At 37.1% G+C, this 19,247-nt stretch overlaps 1 protein-coding gene across 3 annotated transcripts in view; it reads left to right on the top strand.

The window, feature by feature from the left end:
• Positions 1-19,247, top strand: part of ANKS1B (ankyrin repeat and sterile alpha motif domain containing 1B) — a 446,177-nt gene that overhangs the window by 157,693 nt on the left and 269,237 nt on the right. For all 3 annotated transcript variants that reach the window (XM_075728083.1, XM_075728082.1, XM_075728085.1), the window contains exons 11-12: positions 1,769-1,905; positions 16,590-16,770. In XM_075728083.1, the coding sequence (XP_075584198.1) occupies positions 1,769-1,905; positions 16,590-16,770 (318 nt within the window). The remainder of the gene's footprint in view (positions 1-1,768; positions 1,906-16,589; positions 16,771-19,247) is intronic.

Here is a 19,247-nt window from a genome sequence, read left to right as displayed (position 1 = left end):
AGGAGGGTTCACTTTGTCAACCCTCAGGTAACACCTGGAGTTATGTACAGGATGTCTCCATTTTGGATGTCTGCCAGACTGCCACCTGAACTTCCGTTTACACTTCCATTAAGTGTAACAGTATTGGTGAAACATTCTAGCTTTGTATTTCCTTTAGAAGAATGGTTTGTCAGCCTGTATTTGACCAGAATACATTAAGACCTCATTCAGATATGTAGTGTTTCTACAGGGAGTATTTCTTAGAATCATGCATGCTATGAAAGTATCTGTAAGTTGGAAAGGTCATAAAGTTTACATTCTTGAAACTATTCTTCTTTACCTTTTGTTAGCTACATTAAGGTAACTGCGTATTTCCTTCCCTTTGAAATCTCTGCTATACTTCCAAGAATTCTTTCAGGTCAGTAGGACTAAGAGGGAGAAGCTTCTGTCATTGCTTTCACAGAGACATTTGTGACTTGTGCAGATGGAGAAGATTATGCGTGTTCCTGCAGAAGTTGGTTAGGCAAAAAATTCTCTAGCTTACAGTGCTGGAGCTGCTTTTGTTTATTTGGAGTTTGGGGTTCTTGGAGTGGATTTGCCCACAGAGTGAAAGTACATGTTGGAGATCCACCTCAATTACAAATAAATAGGCTTTCTTCTATGAACTCTGCAGGCTGTCAGTTGAGGCCCACAGACATGAGATTTGAATGTAATCACTGTCTTAATGCAGAGCTGCAGGTGTTATAGCACATTTAGGAACATGGAGCACATGTCTTTGTGACCCACAAAGAAAGGCACTCTATAAATTCACAGACACCGTAAAGACCACCATGACCATGCACAGGCAATGGCATTTTCCTCAGAATCTGAACTAAAGCATTTCTTTAATAATACAATTCTAAAGGCATGAAGTAATGTGGAGCTTTTGACCTCCTGCTAAGTCATTCTGGTGCTTGGTTACCATCACAGCTGGGAAGCTATGCCTTATTTCACAGTCCTCTCTATCCTCTGACCTGGTTTTCACTAACTTTACATTGTTCAAACAGCATTAAGAACATTTAGAGAGGGTAAGAATGATACTTTAAGTCCCTTTAACAGTCCTTCGCAGTGCCATAAAATGGTAACAACATCACAAAATATGTCTGAACAGCAGTTTCCCATGTACCTGCAGGTATGTGGACATTTTAAAGCCAGCTGTAGTTTATCTAGCTGAGATACTGCTAGAAAGGTAGCTACTGCAGTGCACAGCTCTATGGAGGATGGAAATTCCATCAGAGGAGCTGAGTACATTTTTATACAATTAATCCTCTCTGATTTGTTACATCGCTCACAGTGTCCAGGAAAGTTGTCACTGATGGCTATTGGCATGCTCTAAGTTGAGTATGTGTTTATATAACTTGTTGAACTGGGTTGTATGTGTTAGGAATTTCCAGGATGAGATATGAGTTGCATTAGAAAGCTCTCTTTTATGTCACCCCTGTTATAGTGGTAGTACTTGGATTCACAATCAGTAATCCAGGGTAACAAAAATAAAATATCTGTGTTTGTTTTGTGGCTTATTTTATTTAGGTATTAAGAGAGTACTATATCCTGCCTTAACATAGAATGAATGTATGAGCTGATAAAATAAGCATAGATATGCAATATATTCCTTACCCAATACATTTAAATTATAATAGGTTTTGTAAGCTAAAATAGTGTTCTGAGTAGTGTTGTTTTCAAAATAATTTTTTATTTTAAAATGTATGAAGTATTTGTAAGTTCACATAAATGCTATTTTTATTCACAGATAATGCACCTCAGGTAGCAATTACTGCACCAGGATCTGGTAACCATAGAAACAGCTCTACAGGCCCAACACCTGACTGCTCTCCTCCATCACCAGACACTGCGCTTAAAAACATAGTGAAAGTTATACGTCCTCAGGTAGGTGATCACCATAAGCATCCTCTTATTAGTTGTATTTTTCATTTTAAAAGCAGCTTGTGATGCATGTATTTTAAGAGAATATAATCACTATACACATATGAATAGGTCAAAGACAGATACACAGAACACAAAATATTTTTTGTACTTGGGAAACAATCTTGATAGTGGGAGAAGATAGACTATTTTATGAATGAGCCCAACAATGTGTAGAGAGATGTCAGCACATTTTTCATGTAGCATTAATAATGAATGAAGTCTTTATGTAATATTTTGTATTTTTAGGTACTATTAGTTTTCTTCCAAGTTTATGTTCTGATTTTGTCAGTATTAAACCTGAAAAAGTAACAGTGAATTTCTTTCCTCTTTCTGTATCTCCATTTACATAGTCCCATAATGTTTCATACCTTCTGTAGTTTACCTTCTTGTACAGTGTTGCTTCTCGACTTTCCTCCTTCCTAACTATATATGTATTTCTAATAGTGTTTGGTAAACAAGATGCTTAACACGTGGAAGACTTGAGTGCCCCTTGTAATTCTTTAAGGAGTACAGCCTTTTAAAATAAAACCTTTAAAAGAAGTAAATCTTAGAACTTGGTTCAGTAGTATAGAGGTAATCAGCATAGAGGAGTTTATTTTAGAATCACAGAATCACAGGATAACATAGATCAGAAGAAACCTCAGGGGATTATTTAGTTCCCTGCGTAAACAGGTGTGACATTAGATATGTCAAAGCTAGCTGTGACAACTACACACTGAATTGACTGTGAAACTTCTTTGGTGTGAACCAAAAGTACTTCTATTCCTCTCCTTCCAATTACTGGGTTCAAATGCAGCCATCTGTTCTTCATTGTTGAGCTGATCTCTGCAACTGAGCCACTTTGATGCTAGTGGATGCAGGCTTTGTATCATCAGTATGTTGCTGGCATTTTTGGAGAGAATTATATAGGGCAGATTGTTTTGGTGCCACACAAGTTGAGTATGTTACAGTGATGGAGGTGGATCTTCCATTCAATACTCATTGGAGCACACAGTTCAGAAGGTCTGGAAGAATTAAAGGTAATTACTAGATGTACCTGCCATTTGTCTCTAGGAGCTATTGGCTTCCTATGGCTGACACTGTCAATGCACAATAACTCTAACAACTGGCTGTTGCATCCCATCCCTCTGCGACACTACAGTAGTTTGGGTTCCTCATCCTGGTTAAATCTAGATTGCAGGGGTCTAAAATAACAGATGCTTCTCTTTTCCTCTTTTTATAGTTGCTTCTCATTTTGCTTGTTCCTGTAGTCTCTCTGTCCCTCCCACCCTACATCAGTATAGTACTGAAATGCCTCCTTCCCTCAGAGTTGTTTTTTATAGTAGGCGGGAAGCAAACAGAAAGGTATTGAAATATTGTTGGAACAAGCTGTTGTGTGATAGCTTATTGAAAATAGCATTTAAAAAGCTGTTTCCATCATGATATTGCCAACAGATGGACCCAGAACACTGAATGGTGATGTTCTCCTGCTAGTTAACTCTGAATGGATTCAGCAGATTCTGGGGAGCTATTTTCAAATTTAAATCATACCATTTACTGACTCCCAGTATTCTCATCGTTCTGCAGAACAAAAGCTAGCTGTGCAATATATATATCAGAACTTTACCACATTTGCTAAAATGTCTCTCACGTGGCCCTACATGTGGCATACTTCCTATGCAGAAAACAACAGCAGAAAGGCACATGTAGGCTAGTGCTTAAAGTATGTTGTAAATCTATGCGCTAATACACAAGAAGCTGGATGCATTATAGCATTCAGATCCCATTATGCTTCTCCTTTCTCCATGTATTTTATGCACATTGCTTCAGTATTCTTCCTTGTCTTTGTTTTTCTTGCTTACCTAATCACCTCCCCCCAAGATCTCAACCCAAGAATTAGACAAAGAAGTTGTAGATGTTTGCAGTGTGATGTTTGCAAACCATTAGTGTTAATTCTGCCTGCATATTTAATTCCTTTATTCCATGCCTGCTGCATTCAATTACATGGCAAGCTCTTTGAAGGTTAACACAATGGGATTCTATTCTTGACCGACCTCTCACCACTCATGTAAAACTAATGAATAGTGTTACACAATGCATGCAAAATAATTAATTTTCTGTTGTCTGCCAGGGCCTGTTTGCACTTTTCTAGCAAAATAAACAGATTTTAAGCAGATCTAAAACAGGGAACATATAAATTTCCAAAACAGCTGACACTCCTTTCCGGTTTTCATATGGCTTGTGCATCCAACTTGGAAGGTGCCAGTGAAAGGCAGAATGGGAAACTCTTCAGCAGCTAGTTTTGTACTAGGCAGGCTTTGGTAGCTTGGGTGAAACTGCCAGGGAAGTCTGTCCTTTCAACTCATATTGTTATTTTCATTTATAGCCTTACTTAACTTTCCTGGAGCATTGTGCATATAACACTTTACCTGTAGTGAGGAGAAACACTGTGTTAAGTGCTCTCTGTGATCTGTGTAAGCAGCAGCAGAGGGGACCAAAGATTCCTTCCTCCCACCAGTATGGTGAGGGCAGGCAGTGGCAAAGAGTGGAAGATGAGAAACCTAGTGAGCTGGGTTTGGAGGCAGAGGTGGGGGTCATTCTGCCTCCTGTATTCTTTGGCCAGGTACCTAAGACTGTGTGCCAGCTCACATGATGGCAGTGCATATATGTGCATCAACTCATGGCAGATTCTGAAGATGTTTGTATGAATATGAGGTGTAGCAGAGCACAGTGGCCTCTCCCCTCTCTTGTTCCAGATGCTTACGTACCAAACCCAGCTTGGCTGGGCAATCTGTCAGCTACACCTGCTACGTGGGGTCCCTGAAGAGGGAGGAGGCTGTGATGCTGCATTGCCAGCCTATGTGGTGGAATTACCACAGCTGGGAAGTGAGACAGGAACAATCTCATACACAAAGTGTGAATCCTGAGAGGTCTGGGTCATGGTCAGTTAAGGGATTTCTCAGAGTGCACTCAAATTTTGTCCTTTTCCTTCTAGTTGTCTCTTAACCTGGCCCTAATTCTCCCCTTCTTATATTAAAAACATGCCCTCACAAAACCTGGCTGGGAATTTCTCTTTTCCTCCCACCTTTCACTCACATTTCTGGAAATTTATCCTTTCTTCAGTTAATTATGATGAATTTTGCGGTGAGAAACCTGCAGTTTGTTGTGACCCTACCACTTGTCCCTTATGAGATCCCATTACTCTCTAAAATCTATCTAAAAACTGTCTTTGGATATGTCTCAACTATTCCATTCAGTGTGCTATTACTAAAGCTGAAGCCTATTTTAACTGAAGTGGTGTATCTCCCTGGCACAGTGCAGCACTCTGGAGAGATACTGACTCAGATCTCAGAAGCAGTATTAAGTTCAGTGCCACAGTGCCACCCACCTCTACTGCTTCCCGTCCTGAAGACAGCTCACTGAACAGTAACTCAGGGATCTGTGTGCTGTGTTATCTGTGCACCTTAGCTATGCCCTGTACCTGTGATCTAGCATTTTGCAGAAGCACGTCTTGTTTTCAAATTTTCACAGGGACAGTCTCTGAAAAAGAGGATTTGTTGAAAAGTTACATATATGTAGATAAGAAGCAAACAGAATTTAGTTCAGAGTTTGAATCACTTGATCTTTTTTTTTCCAGACTGTTCAGAAAAATCTTAGTAAGTTTTTAACTCATGAATTGCTGATTAATGAAGACTTTGAGAAAATAATACAGTTTCAAGTTAAAGACATATCCCCCTGCAAAGTATAATAACAGCGCATGGGAGAAAAAATGAAATGTGGTAGAAGACCACGTAGGTTACTGTGTTAACTAAAGTCCTCTGAAATTTTAGGCTCTTCCAAGTTTTAACTTAGTTTTGTTAGTACATGTTATGTTAGTACATAACTTACCTTATCAGAACAGGAATTTTGGAAAATTATAATAAAATTGAGCTTGTTCTACAACAATTCCTATAGCTCTCGGTCTGGATGAAGCCTGAACAAAATTGCGCTGCATGTGACGCTTCACATTTTTGGTTTTGTTTTTTTTTTTCTATTAGCCACTCAATAAGACTCTCCTTACTTTAACATATTTATTTGTCCAGCTCCTTTTGAACAAATAAACTGTATACATAGAGAGAGAACGAGCATGTTTTATCCTAAGAGACTGTTTCTTTTGTCAGTGCTACTCACTTATGGGTCATTGGCCAATTCTTATAAAATTGAATTCTGACTTCTCACCTTTAAAATTCTTTATTAAATGTAATCCAGCATTTGCATATTCTCTTCTTGGCTTTCTAACATGTTTCAAATGGCTAACTGTAGATACAGCTTTTGATGTCTAAATGTGGATTATTTAAAAGTGACTTGGATTTTATCTAACATAAATTAGTATTTTCCCCATTTTATGTGAATAAGTAAACTCCCTAAGGGTGTTATTTCAATGATTTAAAGAGAGATTCTGGTAGAAAGACAAAGGAACAGAGAATTTCAGTGTTTCTGATATAATTGGATTTCATCATCTTGTTCTTGCTGGTTTTATTGCCAAGATCTGCAATAATCTATTCATTATAATATGTTTTTTTTCTTGTGGGTTTGGATGTGCCTTTACATTAGTCATCATTTTTTCTATTTATCTTTTTTAACCTCTTTAAACAAAGTTAAAATTCCATCTATGGTTCATCTTTCCTCTGGCTAAGACATCTAGCAATATAATAGAAGAAAATAGTTTAAATGTTAGAGGACAAAAGAAATTCTCTCATTTTTCTGCAAGCAGTAATAGAATCCTGCAGGACATCTCTAGCCTCTGATAGACCTATCCCGCTTGTTTGGGATATCAGTTGTGTTTTGCCTAATGTACAACTATTTTGCGCATGCACAGTGAGCCTGGCATAGCTGGTAGATGTGGTTGATCTAGGCATAGGGAAAGACAGGGACCATGACGTTTCACCCCCTATAGCAGCCTGGACATCAATGGACAGACCCACCAAAGGAGATATGTGCTCCAGAGCCTCTCTAGTTGACCTAAAAAGTGACAGTAATTTACATGCAAGGAAATTATATTTCATCTTTTTTGCAGTTAGGTGCAGGAATTACTTTGAACAGAAACAAACAAGCAAAAAATAATCTTAGAGGCAGCTCTGGAAAATCACAGGTTCAGAAAATAAATTTTCAGAACTAATTGTTCCATAAACAAGATTTTCAAGTGGATTAGTGCCACTGTTTCCTCATGCTGAAATAACCCTGGTTTCTCCCCTGTGCCAACACCCTACTGCAGTACCCTTAGTTCTTCCCAAATGAAGAGCATCCCTTGTCACACTTAGCTTGAGTTGGCACATGCCTGTGTCTGCAAGCTTAGGGAATGCCAGTGAAATCCCCACTGCAGGCTATTGCACCAGTGCACAAATGCATGACAGCTCTGTGGTGCATCTATTGAACTTGCTTTGCAACACAAAAAAAATCTGCTTTGTTACATTTTATCATAAAAAGGAGAGTTGGAGAACACAGTTATGCAATAAGTTCTCACCACTCACTTTCTGAATGAGATCACAGGACTGCTGGGGTGTACGGACCTTCTTTCTCCTATGAACTGCTTTCTGTGCTCAGCCCGTTACAACATGTTCAGCCAGGCAGGGGATAACCAGGAAAATCACCATGGAGAAATACTGTGCAGGCACACTATGCTTCCTGTTTGGGTGCACACTTCTTTTTCTGGTATGTTTTGGTGCTGGACTTTGTGCAACTATGTGCAGTGTCCATGCTTAGCACAAGAGGCACATAAGACTTACAAAGATTTTACTGAGAGTTATGGTTTTGTGGGGGATCAAACCTGTTATCTCCAAGGTAAAAGCCACCCCTGTGTACATGATTTTATGAAGTTCTGAAAGGTACTGAGCATTTGAAAGGTGCTGAGCATTCCCAAAACCCACTTAAATAAAGATGTATTCTACAGTCCACAGGTGAGCAGATTTAGCCCTCATCATTAGGGTGCCTGGTCTGGAGATCTCTCTTGTGTTACAGTGTTTCCAAGGTTGCATATATCCATTAGGGCTGCAAGCACTAACATAGTTGACAGCAGTCAGTGACCTTGATTCTAGGTATGGAAATATATTTCAGAAAATTATCTCTCTATATATTTGTTTGTAAACCTTTAAAGTGTCTATGCAAATCTGCTGCACACAGTTTGATATCTTCTCATTCTAATGATGTTGAAATGAATAAACAAAGAAACAAACATAAATAAAGCTCCTAAATAGCCCTTAAAAAAAGGAAAACAAAGTAAAAGATATACTGTCAGTGCCATTAAGATGTGGTTAGCAATTCATCTATGTGTGACTGAAAATACGACAGACATTATGAAATTCTGTTATTCCGAAATACTGAGTACCAATTACAAGAAAAGGTTTTGGTTGGAATTGTTTTACAGGACTGATTTCACACCACATCACACCCCCCCCACCCCCCCTCCCCGTATTACTGTAGAATTATTGGGTAGAAGACATGTAACAGCTCCAGAGGAGGATATTTTTTAAAAATTTCCTTAGAGCATAATGGATACTCTGTGACTACTTAATAACAACATTAACCAAAATATTATTAAAGAGATGCATTGTAAAAGATCTCCTTTGACAAGTAACTATAAAACATAATTCTATTTAGATTATTTTAATTAGAGCTGAGATAATATGAAAACATAAACACATCTACCCAATACACAGTACTAATGAAAATAGCAAACAGTATGTGTGAGTGCATTTAATTGCAGTTCAACAGGATACTAAAGCACAAATATAAATTAAAGCAGAAGAACACTCTTTATTGTCAGGAGTGTTATGTTTTTAGAATATCACTTCTACATGTATATGTTTTCTTGGTTGAAGTTGGTTGCTTACCTGGAGAGATTCTCTAGGTTGTGTTTCCCGATTCAATATAAACATAAATCATACAGAAGAATTGAACATTTTTCATATCTGAACTTGTAACAGACCAAATTGGTGAAATACTGAGCATAAAGATAGTTCAGATACTGAAATGTAGGTATGTACATCTACACTAGTAGAATAAGCTTCTGAGCTCTGGAAGGCTGTCATCTATCCTGTTGAATTGTTAACACAGTCCTGGGTATGGTTTTGGTCCTGTGCAATTCTCTGTCTCCAGAAGTATCCACTGTCAGGCCTGACTGGGAATTTGAATGGGCCAAGGACCATTCCTTGTAGGTAATTCTGCTTTGAAGATCCTGCTCTGCAAGCTAATGAAGTTTAATAGTAGGGGTGTGAACCAATCCATGCCAATTGCCCTGCCCTAGTATGTATAATGCTTGGAAACAGTAACACACTCAGCATCTGGAAGATTAAAGCCTTATCTATTGTGATTTGATGGGTATCTCACCAGATTTATAGCATTTTCCTTTGTTTCTGTGTAGTATTGGGTGGTTTTGAGCATCTTGGTTATTGAGTAATTCTTTATCATCATCCAAAAATGCACCACATTTTCACATACGCATGCTATCTGTAGCATGCAACTTAAAAACCAGCCATCACCTTGTCCCTTCAGAATTTGTAATACACAGATGTAATGATATAAGCAATTTTCATAATCTGTAGGTCAAAATGGGATGCTGCTAACAGCTGGAAGCTGAGCTTTTTTTGAAGCAAATGGCCTTACATCCATTTTCCAACTGTTTCAGTGAAAATAACACTTTTTTTAATCTTTGAAAGTTAGAAAATTTTATAGCTGAGGAATAAGACTTCCTCTTATTTATCAAATTTATCTCTCGTAATTTGGAGCTCATTTCAAGCAGTGTTTTCCCAGGATAGGAATAATGGTGTGTCTTCAAAATCTGGTCATGTCTGTCAAAGAGGGAAACCACTACAAAGTTGTTACAGTTTTTAGTATTTGGGACTGCTATACCTCACAACCCACAGCTGCAATACGGTTGCAATTAAAATGAAAGTAGGAGCCAAGGAAAATGGGAACTGGGAGAAGATCCGTTCTTTCCCTTATTTATTCCCAGTCTGATTTGTCACCTGATATAAGACCAGACGTGGAAGATGAAAGGGGGCAGCAAAGCCCTGACCTTCAGTTAGGTACTCCAGTGAAGGACTACCTAAGGGAGGAGCTAGTATAACATGCACAGAGGAGGACAGAACCACAGGAACAGAAAGCATTATGGATATTTGGTACCTAAAGGCACGTTGCATCACTTCCTAACCACAGGCTACAGGAAGGATCTGTGTGTCTGGGCCATCCTGGAGTGTGTCACTAATGGTGAAATGATCAAAGTATGCTGATGGGCCATGAGATTACTGTAAAGAAGTATGCACTTGCTGCTCACGCAGGATGCAAGAGGTGTCTGTCTTTAAATTAAAAATCAGCCAAACAGAAATTTCTAGGCACTATGATGCTATTGAAAATGAATTTAGTTTCAAAATGCATTATACTTTTAGTAATGAAAAGGATCTACAGTTAAAAAACAGTGAAACCATTTATCTCTTTTTTTTCTTTTTCTTTTTTTTTTTTCTTTTTTTTTTTTTTGTTGTTGTTGTTTTTAAATTCCCATGATCTTGTAAGCTCCTTGTTGTGGCTTTTTGGGATATATTTGTTGCCAGCCACTGCGTAATTTCTGCCTTCTGCTCTTAAACTAAATTAAGATGTTGAGAAATAAAAACAAGAATGTCAAGATGGGTGCTGAAACTGCCTTTATTTTATTTTTAATTGTAGTCATAAATTAAGATAAGATCCCATGAAATGAAAAAAGAGAAAATTATATTACCTTATTAAAAAGACAATGCGTCTTCAGCTTGTTTAACATGGTATTTTGAGGCTTGACAGAATAATTGATTCAGGAGTCTAGTAATAGTTCAGTGCAGTCTTTCACTTCTAGGTGACATAGAAGAATCAAGCCTGGATCCATTGTAGTCTCCAGTGTTTGCAATTTCAAGGCCACTTGGTCATCTTAGTTCAGATCCTACAAATCAAATAACTCTTGGCAGCAGCACTGACTGATGAGAATGTATCAGGCCTGCTGATTTCTGCAAATCAAAACTAAGGTACTGGGGACAGGAGTAAGTGAAGAAGCCTGTCCTCTCACAGGCTGTATTTTACCAAGAAAATTATGAATGTTATGGGATTTTATGTAAGTGTACTTGAGCAAAAGTGACAAAGATAGAAACAGAGATGGTATGTTTGGATGTTGAGGCAGACAACAGAGACTAAGAAACCATGAAAGTGATGTGAAAGTTGTATTTGAAAGGGAGGACAGAGGTTAAAATTGGATTCTTTGAAGGACAATGAGAGGAATGTAGTGACTGATAAAGTCAGTGGGAGATAGGACCATTAGGGAGTTCATTTGAGAGACCATGATGACAAAATGACAGAGAAAGCAGAGAAGCAAGTTTTGGAAGACCTTAGTAGAACTGGAATCAGCTAGGATACTGTGAAGGGTGTTTTAGAGTAAAATAAGTAGTTCTGGATGAAATGTAACAGTCAATAGGAGAAAACTGAGAAAAAGAAAGGGCTGAAAGGGAAAATGAGCATGTAGAAAGAGAATGGGATCTTAAGAAAGAAGGAAGCTGGAGAAAGGAAAATTTCTGAAATATGAGTGAGTTGATCAGAGAATGAGAAGAATGGAATCATCTGGGCAGGTACCAAAATGAGGTATTTATGCAGCCACATGGCTACACTCATACTGTGTTATGTATGTGAGATAAGCCTGGGGGAAGGGGTTACAGTAAGAGGCTGTACCTCTTACTTTCTTTGGTAAATCTGTATTTTATGTGGTAGCTAGAATTTGAGAATATGGGTTCAGTTCTCTATTCTATCATACATTTTCTGCATGGTATAACGGAACTGAAACAAGTTTTTACATTATGTAGGGCAGCTGGAATTTGGCAGGATTTGCCAAATGCAGAATTTCCTCAGGCTCACTGGCTCTTAGTGATTTAATGATCTGTCCCTTGGGAGACCTCTATACCCTAGTGTAGCATCTGTAAAATGGGACTAATAGCTCTGCCATAGTGCAGGGGAGTGTTGTGAGAATTAATTCTTTAAAGACTGTGATGGTGCTATGTACACAAATCCCAAAGAGAGAAGAAGGCGGAGTCACAAGCTTGTATTGCAGAGTATTTCAAGACTGGAGAAATATTTTGATGTTAAACTGAGAAAGGAATTTTGCCCTACTTTCTCTGCTAAATGCTGTGAGAAATATTTGAATGATCCCTTGCATGCTCATAGCGTATGAGCGAGTCATGGTAGTGTTGCAGAATTTGCATGCAACTTCCATTCATGGGAGCATTAAGTAAGTCCTTGTCTTTTTAATAGAAAGGCAAATCAGTCATGTGTACTTTGATGCTTTTCCTGTTTTGCAGTGTTCAAAGTGGTATCTTCAATTGATATATGTTCACTACTGACTTAACATGAAAATATTCTTCTTATTAGATCTGATTTGAAAGTTATTTAAATCTTGTTATTGCAATATCTTTAAAGATTTTTATTGATATATTTTTGCTTTTGCATTGATGATAAGGTTTCTTCATTAGCCTGATTTGGTATGCTGTTGTAGGATAGTCTAGGGTTTTCTAGGTCAGTATTATGACAATTGAAATAACAATCATGAAGAAACATTTTAAATTAAAGAGATTTACACATAACAAGTAAATTAAATACATGAATGTAATGAATAAAGAAAATCTACTTAAGGACAAATCTGCATGTGGTTATGTAGCATACATACTGGGGTGAAGTTAAGCCATAAGTATGCTACAGTTTCACAAGGGTTATCTAAGTGTGTGCAGACCCTCTGAGTGGTATGAGGCAGACATGTAACGTAATGACTGACAAAGCTGGCTTTGGTACAAAGAATAAAGGAAGCATCATCTCTGTGGGACAGAATTTTGTGTTTGTACAATCTCCACAGCTATAAAACCTTGACCCCCGACTACTTTTCCTGGTTATTATGGTATTGCATATAGTAAATAGTCATCTTAGAATTATTCAGGACCAGATCAGAGAGATCTCAAGGAGTAGCTTTGAAAGATGCAATCCAGAAAACCAAGGTACAAGACTCCAGTAACTAACTTGTTAATTGCTGGCGGCACATTCTGCCAGTACGGCTGGAATTCAGCTCCGGATTCTAACAAATGAAGTAAGGTATCCAGAGTGTCTATGTGTGAGCTAGAGGTGGGATTCAGTGTGGGACTAAAACACCTATGCTTTTCATCTCTGTATATAAGAATCTCTGTCTGATTTGGATATCTAATCTCCCATCATACTCGGGAGAGATGTAGCATTCAGTTCAGTTGCCTAAAAATAGGCATCTAATGTCATTTGAGGTTCCATAAAGGTGTCTTTGACATGCACATGGAGGCTGTCAGGTATGATATAGGGCATACATAGAGGAGACTTGCACTCTTCTGGATGTCAGCTGGAGGCCAGGCGGGATACCCCAAGGGAATCTCCAGTGACGGTGGACACCTGTGTTAAGGCAAGTGAACCAAGGTGACTGGGTGAGGTGAATTGTTCTCTAGACTAGATCTCAATTGACTGTAATGGGAGCTTACATACCTAGTGTAGATGTAAATAGCTATGCTATAAATTTAGTTATCTAAATCTGGAACGTAATTTAATCCTAACTGTAGGAAAACCCAAATTTTGCTACAGTTTTTGTGCAAACTGTTCTTTAGAGAGACACAGACAGAGGGATGCAGTAAACACAAACTGGTTTACTGCATCTCTCAGCATATATTAATGAGCAATTAGCATACTTTAACAACATAATATTTTACAGGACCCAGAAAAGGTGCAAAAGGCTCCTCTAGTTAGCTACAAGAGCTCAGATGCTAGATTCCTGTGTAATTATGTAGAAAAATTATTGGCACATGTTGACAGATGGACCTTGTTAACTCCAAACAATATAGCAGAAGTGTTATGCTGTAGAGCACTAGAGGCTGCGTGGGGTTCTGTACAGAATCCTTAGATTGGAAAGACATATTAAATTGAGATATGTTTGTCTGAATTAATAATAATGATGTCAAAGCCCAAAATAATATAGGAGGTATTTTGTATCACCCAGGTCAGCAGATGGTTGCATGTTAGCATGAACAAACAGAAAACATGTTTCTAGCTTCCATAATCATATTTGAAAATCACTCTAGACTTATTTTATATCATTAACCCATGTCTCCAGAGCAAATCATAGCTGATGGACAATGATGGACACATTTTCAGAATCTGTGAGCGTTTGCAAACTAAACTGATCTTTAAAAATGCTTCAGAACAGTTTGGAGTTTTTTTGGTTTGTTTGTTTCCCCCTTCTCTCTGCCCCCCACCAAGACCTTGAAGGTATTTTTGTGAAACTTTTTGAAGATGTTACAGTAGCTTGTAAAACTACACTAAAGTGTAGTGAAACAGCTGATCATCCATAAGTTAGTAAAAGGCCATATGATGCATTGGATACTGCTATTCTGACTCCGAGAAAGAGGTACACAATTGAAGCAGTGGCTGGAGACCTGACTGGACACAGGCCAGAGCAGTTTTTGAATCTGCTTAGGAAGACTGAGCTGGACCATCCCAGCTCCCTTTTTAAGTAGGAACTGTCTCAGTTTTGGAATAATCGGAGATCCTACACATTATGTTACTTGAAGTGTCACCTTCTCAACTCAGAAGCTGAATTCCTGCAAAACCACAAAGACAGCATTGCTTGGGAAAGGGCCAGGAACATGTTTCTAAATGACCAGTGATCTTTTTCAGTTTTCGAAATAATTAGGTCATTGATGAATTTGTTGTCTAGCAAAAGTGTGCAGTTTAGGTTTAATTAGTACACATGAATATTTTGGGTTTGATCAGAGAGTTATTTTGGCTCAGGTCCCAAACAATGACTTTTAACCAGACTGTTTGATGTTGGAGTCTGTCCCTGTTCATTGAACTCTCCCATGAAATTACTAGCCCTAGGAGTCAGCTTTTCAAAGCAGAAGCTGTTTTTAATTATTAAAGAAAGTAAATCCCCTCAATAGACTGTAGATGAGTTCCAGATGAATGCCCAAATTTACCCTTTGCAATTTTTCTCAGTTTTAAGAGGACACAGTTAATTCACGTGGTGCCCAACACAACTTTAACAATCAATCAACATTATGCAAACCTAAGTCTATTTAAGTTTTTGTCTGATATTCTGATAGGAAGAGTGCATTTTTAGTGAAAACAGTCTAGTTCTGTATTTGTAACACAAACATTGCAGGGCTCATAACCTAAAAATGAAATAGAGCACAAACAAAATTGAAAATTACTCCACTGGGATAGATTGTATTTTAACAGGTAGTTCTAAGTAAGGGATGGTGAATGGCTTCATGGTCCAAGGAAGATCTTATTGCTCCCAGGGCAATAATTTGATCTTGACAGTAATAAGTAGCAAATTCTTGACCTTTACAAATATTCTAATCTGTTAAGTCTGACATGCTAAAACAAGAAGAGTTAAAGCACCCTTTACTCTCTTTTTCTATTTACTTTTCCTAGCTTTAGTTATCTAAGGCAGCAGTTCCTGAGATGTTTTTCACTGTCGTGAAATAAATATACAGACAGCTATACACCTGGATGCAGGGCCTCCTCTATTTTGGAGGAGAAGTTTAATGTTTCAGGTCATTGGTCTTGAAGCAGCAAGGAGTGTCATGGGGGTAGGATATTTTGAGTATGGAACCAGATGAGTGCTGCAACACACTATTTAGCATGACATTGCAAACTATCAGTGGTCTGTGGCTTATAGTCCATGACATCGAGCACTAAGGTTATGTCTGTATTAATAAGCAGTGCAGTGCACTGGGAACAGATCTGCGTAGTGAAAAAGTTGCTGCTGACCTGATGATCGCACTATATAGATTTCATTAGTTTTAATTTCCACTAGCTTTAGTGTGGTCCTATGGTCTGTCGTGGTTTAGCCCCGGCTAAACCATAAAAGCTAAACCATAAAAGGCCATAAGGAGTTGAAGCACATTTTGTACAATCCCGTAATGTACCTTATGGTGTAGATCCACCCAAAAGGCATGTTTCTCATGCTCTGCAATCCAAAGCACAGCCACTAAGTGGGGTTAGTGAAGAGGTTCACTTCAAAAATAAATGTTTGATACAAACTAGTACCAAGTTTTTCACTATTCCATGAAAACTCATGAAGAAAGTTTCATTTTCATGTATGTTTTTTAAGCTGACACTTTTCCCCTAAGCTTTTAGACATTTCAGTCTTCGAATATTTAAGGCAGCCCTTCATAAATTGAATAAACAGCAGAGGGTTGTTTTTGAGTGATGAGTGCATGGTATTATTTTGTAAATTTCATTACACAGCCATCAGCAGTCTAATTGTTTTGCAAGATGTACCCAGCAATGCAGCTGGTGCAGAGCTCCCTTTCTTATCAAAAGATGATTGCAATTATTACATGCAAGGCTGTAAAACCCTATTTTATTTTGAATTAAATTGATTAGAATGAAGACTTTCTTTTTTTTCTAATAAAGATTAATCCAAATTTTGGAAGGAAATTATCTCTACATACCACAGCTTGGCATATGAAATGATTTTTACTAGTATAACCTTTGAGCCAAATAAAAACAGTAAAAAGAGAGAAACCCTGGCTAAATTTTGTAAATGTCAAGTAGTGAAAACTATACAAAAAGTCTGTATTTTTCACTCCAAACTTCTATTTTTCTTGTAGCCCAAGCAGCGCACATCAATAGTATCTTCTCTGGAATTTCACCGAATGAATCACAGCCACAATTATTTTGAAATCAACTCATCCATTGGCTGTACAAGTTTTATTTCTACTCCTGCAATCAGTCCAGCTAATTATTCCTTTGGATCTCTGGAATACACTGTTGAAGAGAGAGAGCATCCAGGTATAGAAAAAAAAAGCTTACTTTGCCTATCAACAAAGCTTTATAAAACTATAGGTCTGTGGGTTTAAGCTGGAATTGCTGTTGTCTTTGGTGGTGAAATACCTTTATCATAAATACACAAAATTATTCCTGGGGTTCTTTTCTGCTGCTCAACAAAGGGTTCTCATATTTCATGACCAATATTATTAAAATATACTTTTTCCTGAATGTTAAATTTTGAATAAACCAAACTTTGTTTTACAGAAATGCCTAGAAGTTATGTATTGTAATTTTTGAAATTATGATGATTCAGGTACACATCTACTTTCATCATTGTGTGGTCAGCATACTCTCATACGAGTTTTAAGTTGGAAAAAGTAATTAGAAATCATTATGTAACCATCAGAAAGATGAAGAAGGGAAGATTTCTAAGTAACCTGACATTGTTTCTGCAGTAGTACTGGGATTCATTAAAGCAAAACATTAATATATTTGCTCTGATGATAAGAATTGAATAGTGATAGTGTGATTGTAACTGTGAAGGTTTTCTGTATATAGAGGTTTACATAATGAAAATGCTTTAAAAAGGATTAAAATATTTTCTTCTTCACAGATCAAAACTTCAGGAGCAAGAAAGTGTCAGTAAACCACTCATTTAGCTACTTCTGTCCCTTCAATTTTTATATGCGAGTTGCTTTATTTAGGTTAAACTTGTAACAGAAGTGTATAGTATTTGGGAAAGCTGATGTATTTAAACAAATGTCTTTGATAGCTAGTTTATGTGATCTGCAGATGGAATTATTTCTTTCAAAGGGATACTGTATTTAAGATATAAATAGAACTAGATTACTCTAAAAGAAAAAATAATGCAAATGTTGAAATTCAGTACAAACTTATAAATTTGCTTCTGTAACATTGGTCTTCAAATGAGATGAATTCTACATTTCTGGTTGGTAGGGTTTGAAAATTCTGAAAACTGTTGCTTTTAAATGATCAAAAAATAATTTCATAGTTAGATCAAAGGAAAACTATATTGTTAAAGAACTGTGATGAAATACATTGAGAGTGAGAAATCCTATCTGTTATGATGAAGAGTTAAAATGATCAGAAATTATTCATAATGTTTTTCTTGGACTGGCTGTGTCATTATCTTTGAAACTAAAAGAATGTGCTTATATTCATTGATAAAGCAAATCTTTTCAAGCCTAACTGGAAATAATTAATTTCAATGGTATCTTTTACTCCTAGGTCTGGGTCATTTGATTCTTTAGATTTTTCAGTGTTTTTTGTTGTTATTGTTTTTTCTACTATAAATTCTCTTCAGTGATAACAATTTTATTCTGGCTAGTTGAATGATACAAAATATGTCTTGATATTTAAAAGCAAAAATAAGAAAAATGAAAGAACATTCATTGGAGTTAGATAATGAACTTCTCCAGATTTCTGCTGTTGCAGTTCTGGTTACGTTCTTCATAATATCTGGGTTTGCTTTACTTTTATCTTCTTTGGTTAAATTTACAAGGGACTGCACTCAGTAACTTTTAATCACTGCATTTCATTTGGTCTGAAATTGGAACTGTAATCTCATGTTTATTACAACTGTACATTTCTAATTTGTGGATGATTTGATTTATGGATTGAGTGGAAGCTGAATTTCCTCTTGTCTTTGCCTAGAAAGCTAAGAAAAAATAATGAAGGCGAAATGACTGGTTCTGTAGTTCTGGGCGTCTTCTCCAAGTTTTTCAAGAGTACAGTTTACCATAAGTAAATCATTAATTTACCTTCAGTAAATGAAATAATTATAGTAAAAGTGCAGTTCCCCGCCTCCCTTCTCAGATGGTTTCTATCCTAGAATTATTTAAGTAATATACAGGATCACAGATTAGACACGATCTTAGTCTAAATGAAAAAAAACATTTCATTTTGCTCATTAAGGTCCTTTTGACTCTTTAATGATAGATGATGCACTGTAATTCTGCAAGAGACAAGGAGTACTAATATGTATAGAGAACAGCAAAATCCAGAAAGAACAGATCAAAATTGCCTCTCCTGGAAAAGTCTCTGAGGCTTGTCTCTTACTTAGATTGTTAAAAGCTGAACCTTGAATAATAATGGTCAGCAAGGAGTAGCAGAAGCAGTATTCTGCTAGAGCCTTTTTTTTTCTGGTTTAGCTAGCTGTTGTTTCACTGAAGGGTTTCTTGTTCCTTTTCCAGATCTACAGTGACAACAATTACAATTCATCATATGTCTTGATTATAATCCTCTGAATTGCCAACTTGTTCTGAAAATTCATGGAAGATCTGCACCTTAAAGTAACATTTAGTTCAATAATAATTGAGGATTTGTGCACATTTCAGTGTTTCCTTCTATATTATATTCTTGGGCATTTATGTGTCTTTTTTTTTTTTAAAAAAAAGCATCATCAGCAAAAACCAACAAATTATTTTATCATGCTTGCTGAGGTCAAGGGTCTTCTGGCTGAGCAGAAAGAAACAATG

This window comes from Pelecanus crispus, chromosome 1 (genome assembly GCF_030463565.1).
Source record: "Pelecanus crispus isolate bPelCri1 chromosome 1, bPelCri1.pri, whole genome shotgun sequence".
In the NCBI taxonomy this organism is placed as follows: domain Eukaryota; kingdom Metazoa; phylum Chordata; class Aves; order Pelecaniformes; family Pelecanidae; genus Pelecanus; species Pelecanus crispus.
This window is presented reverse-complemented; position numbering and strand designations above follow the sequence as displayed.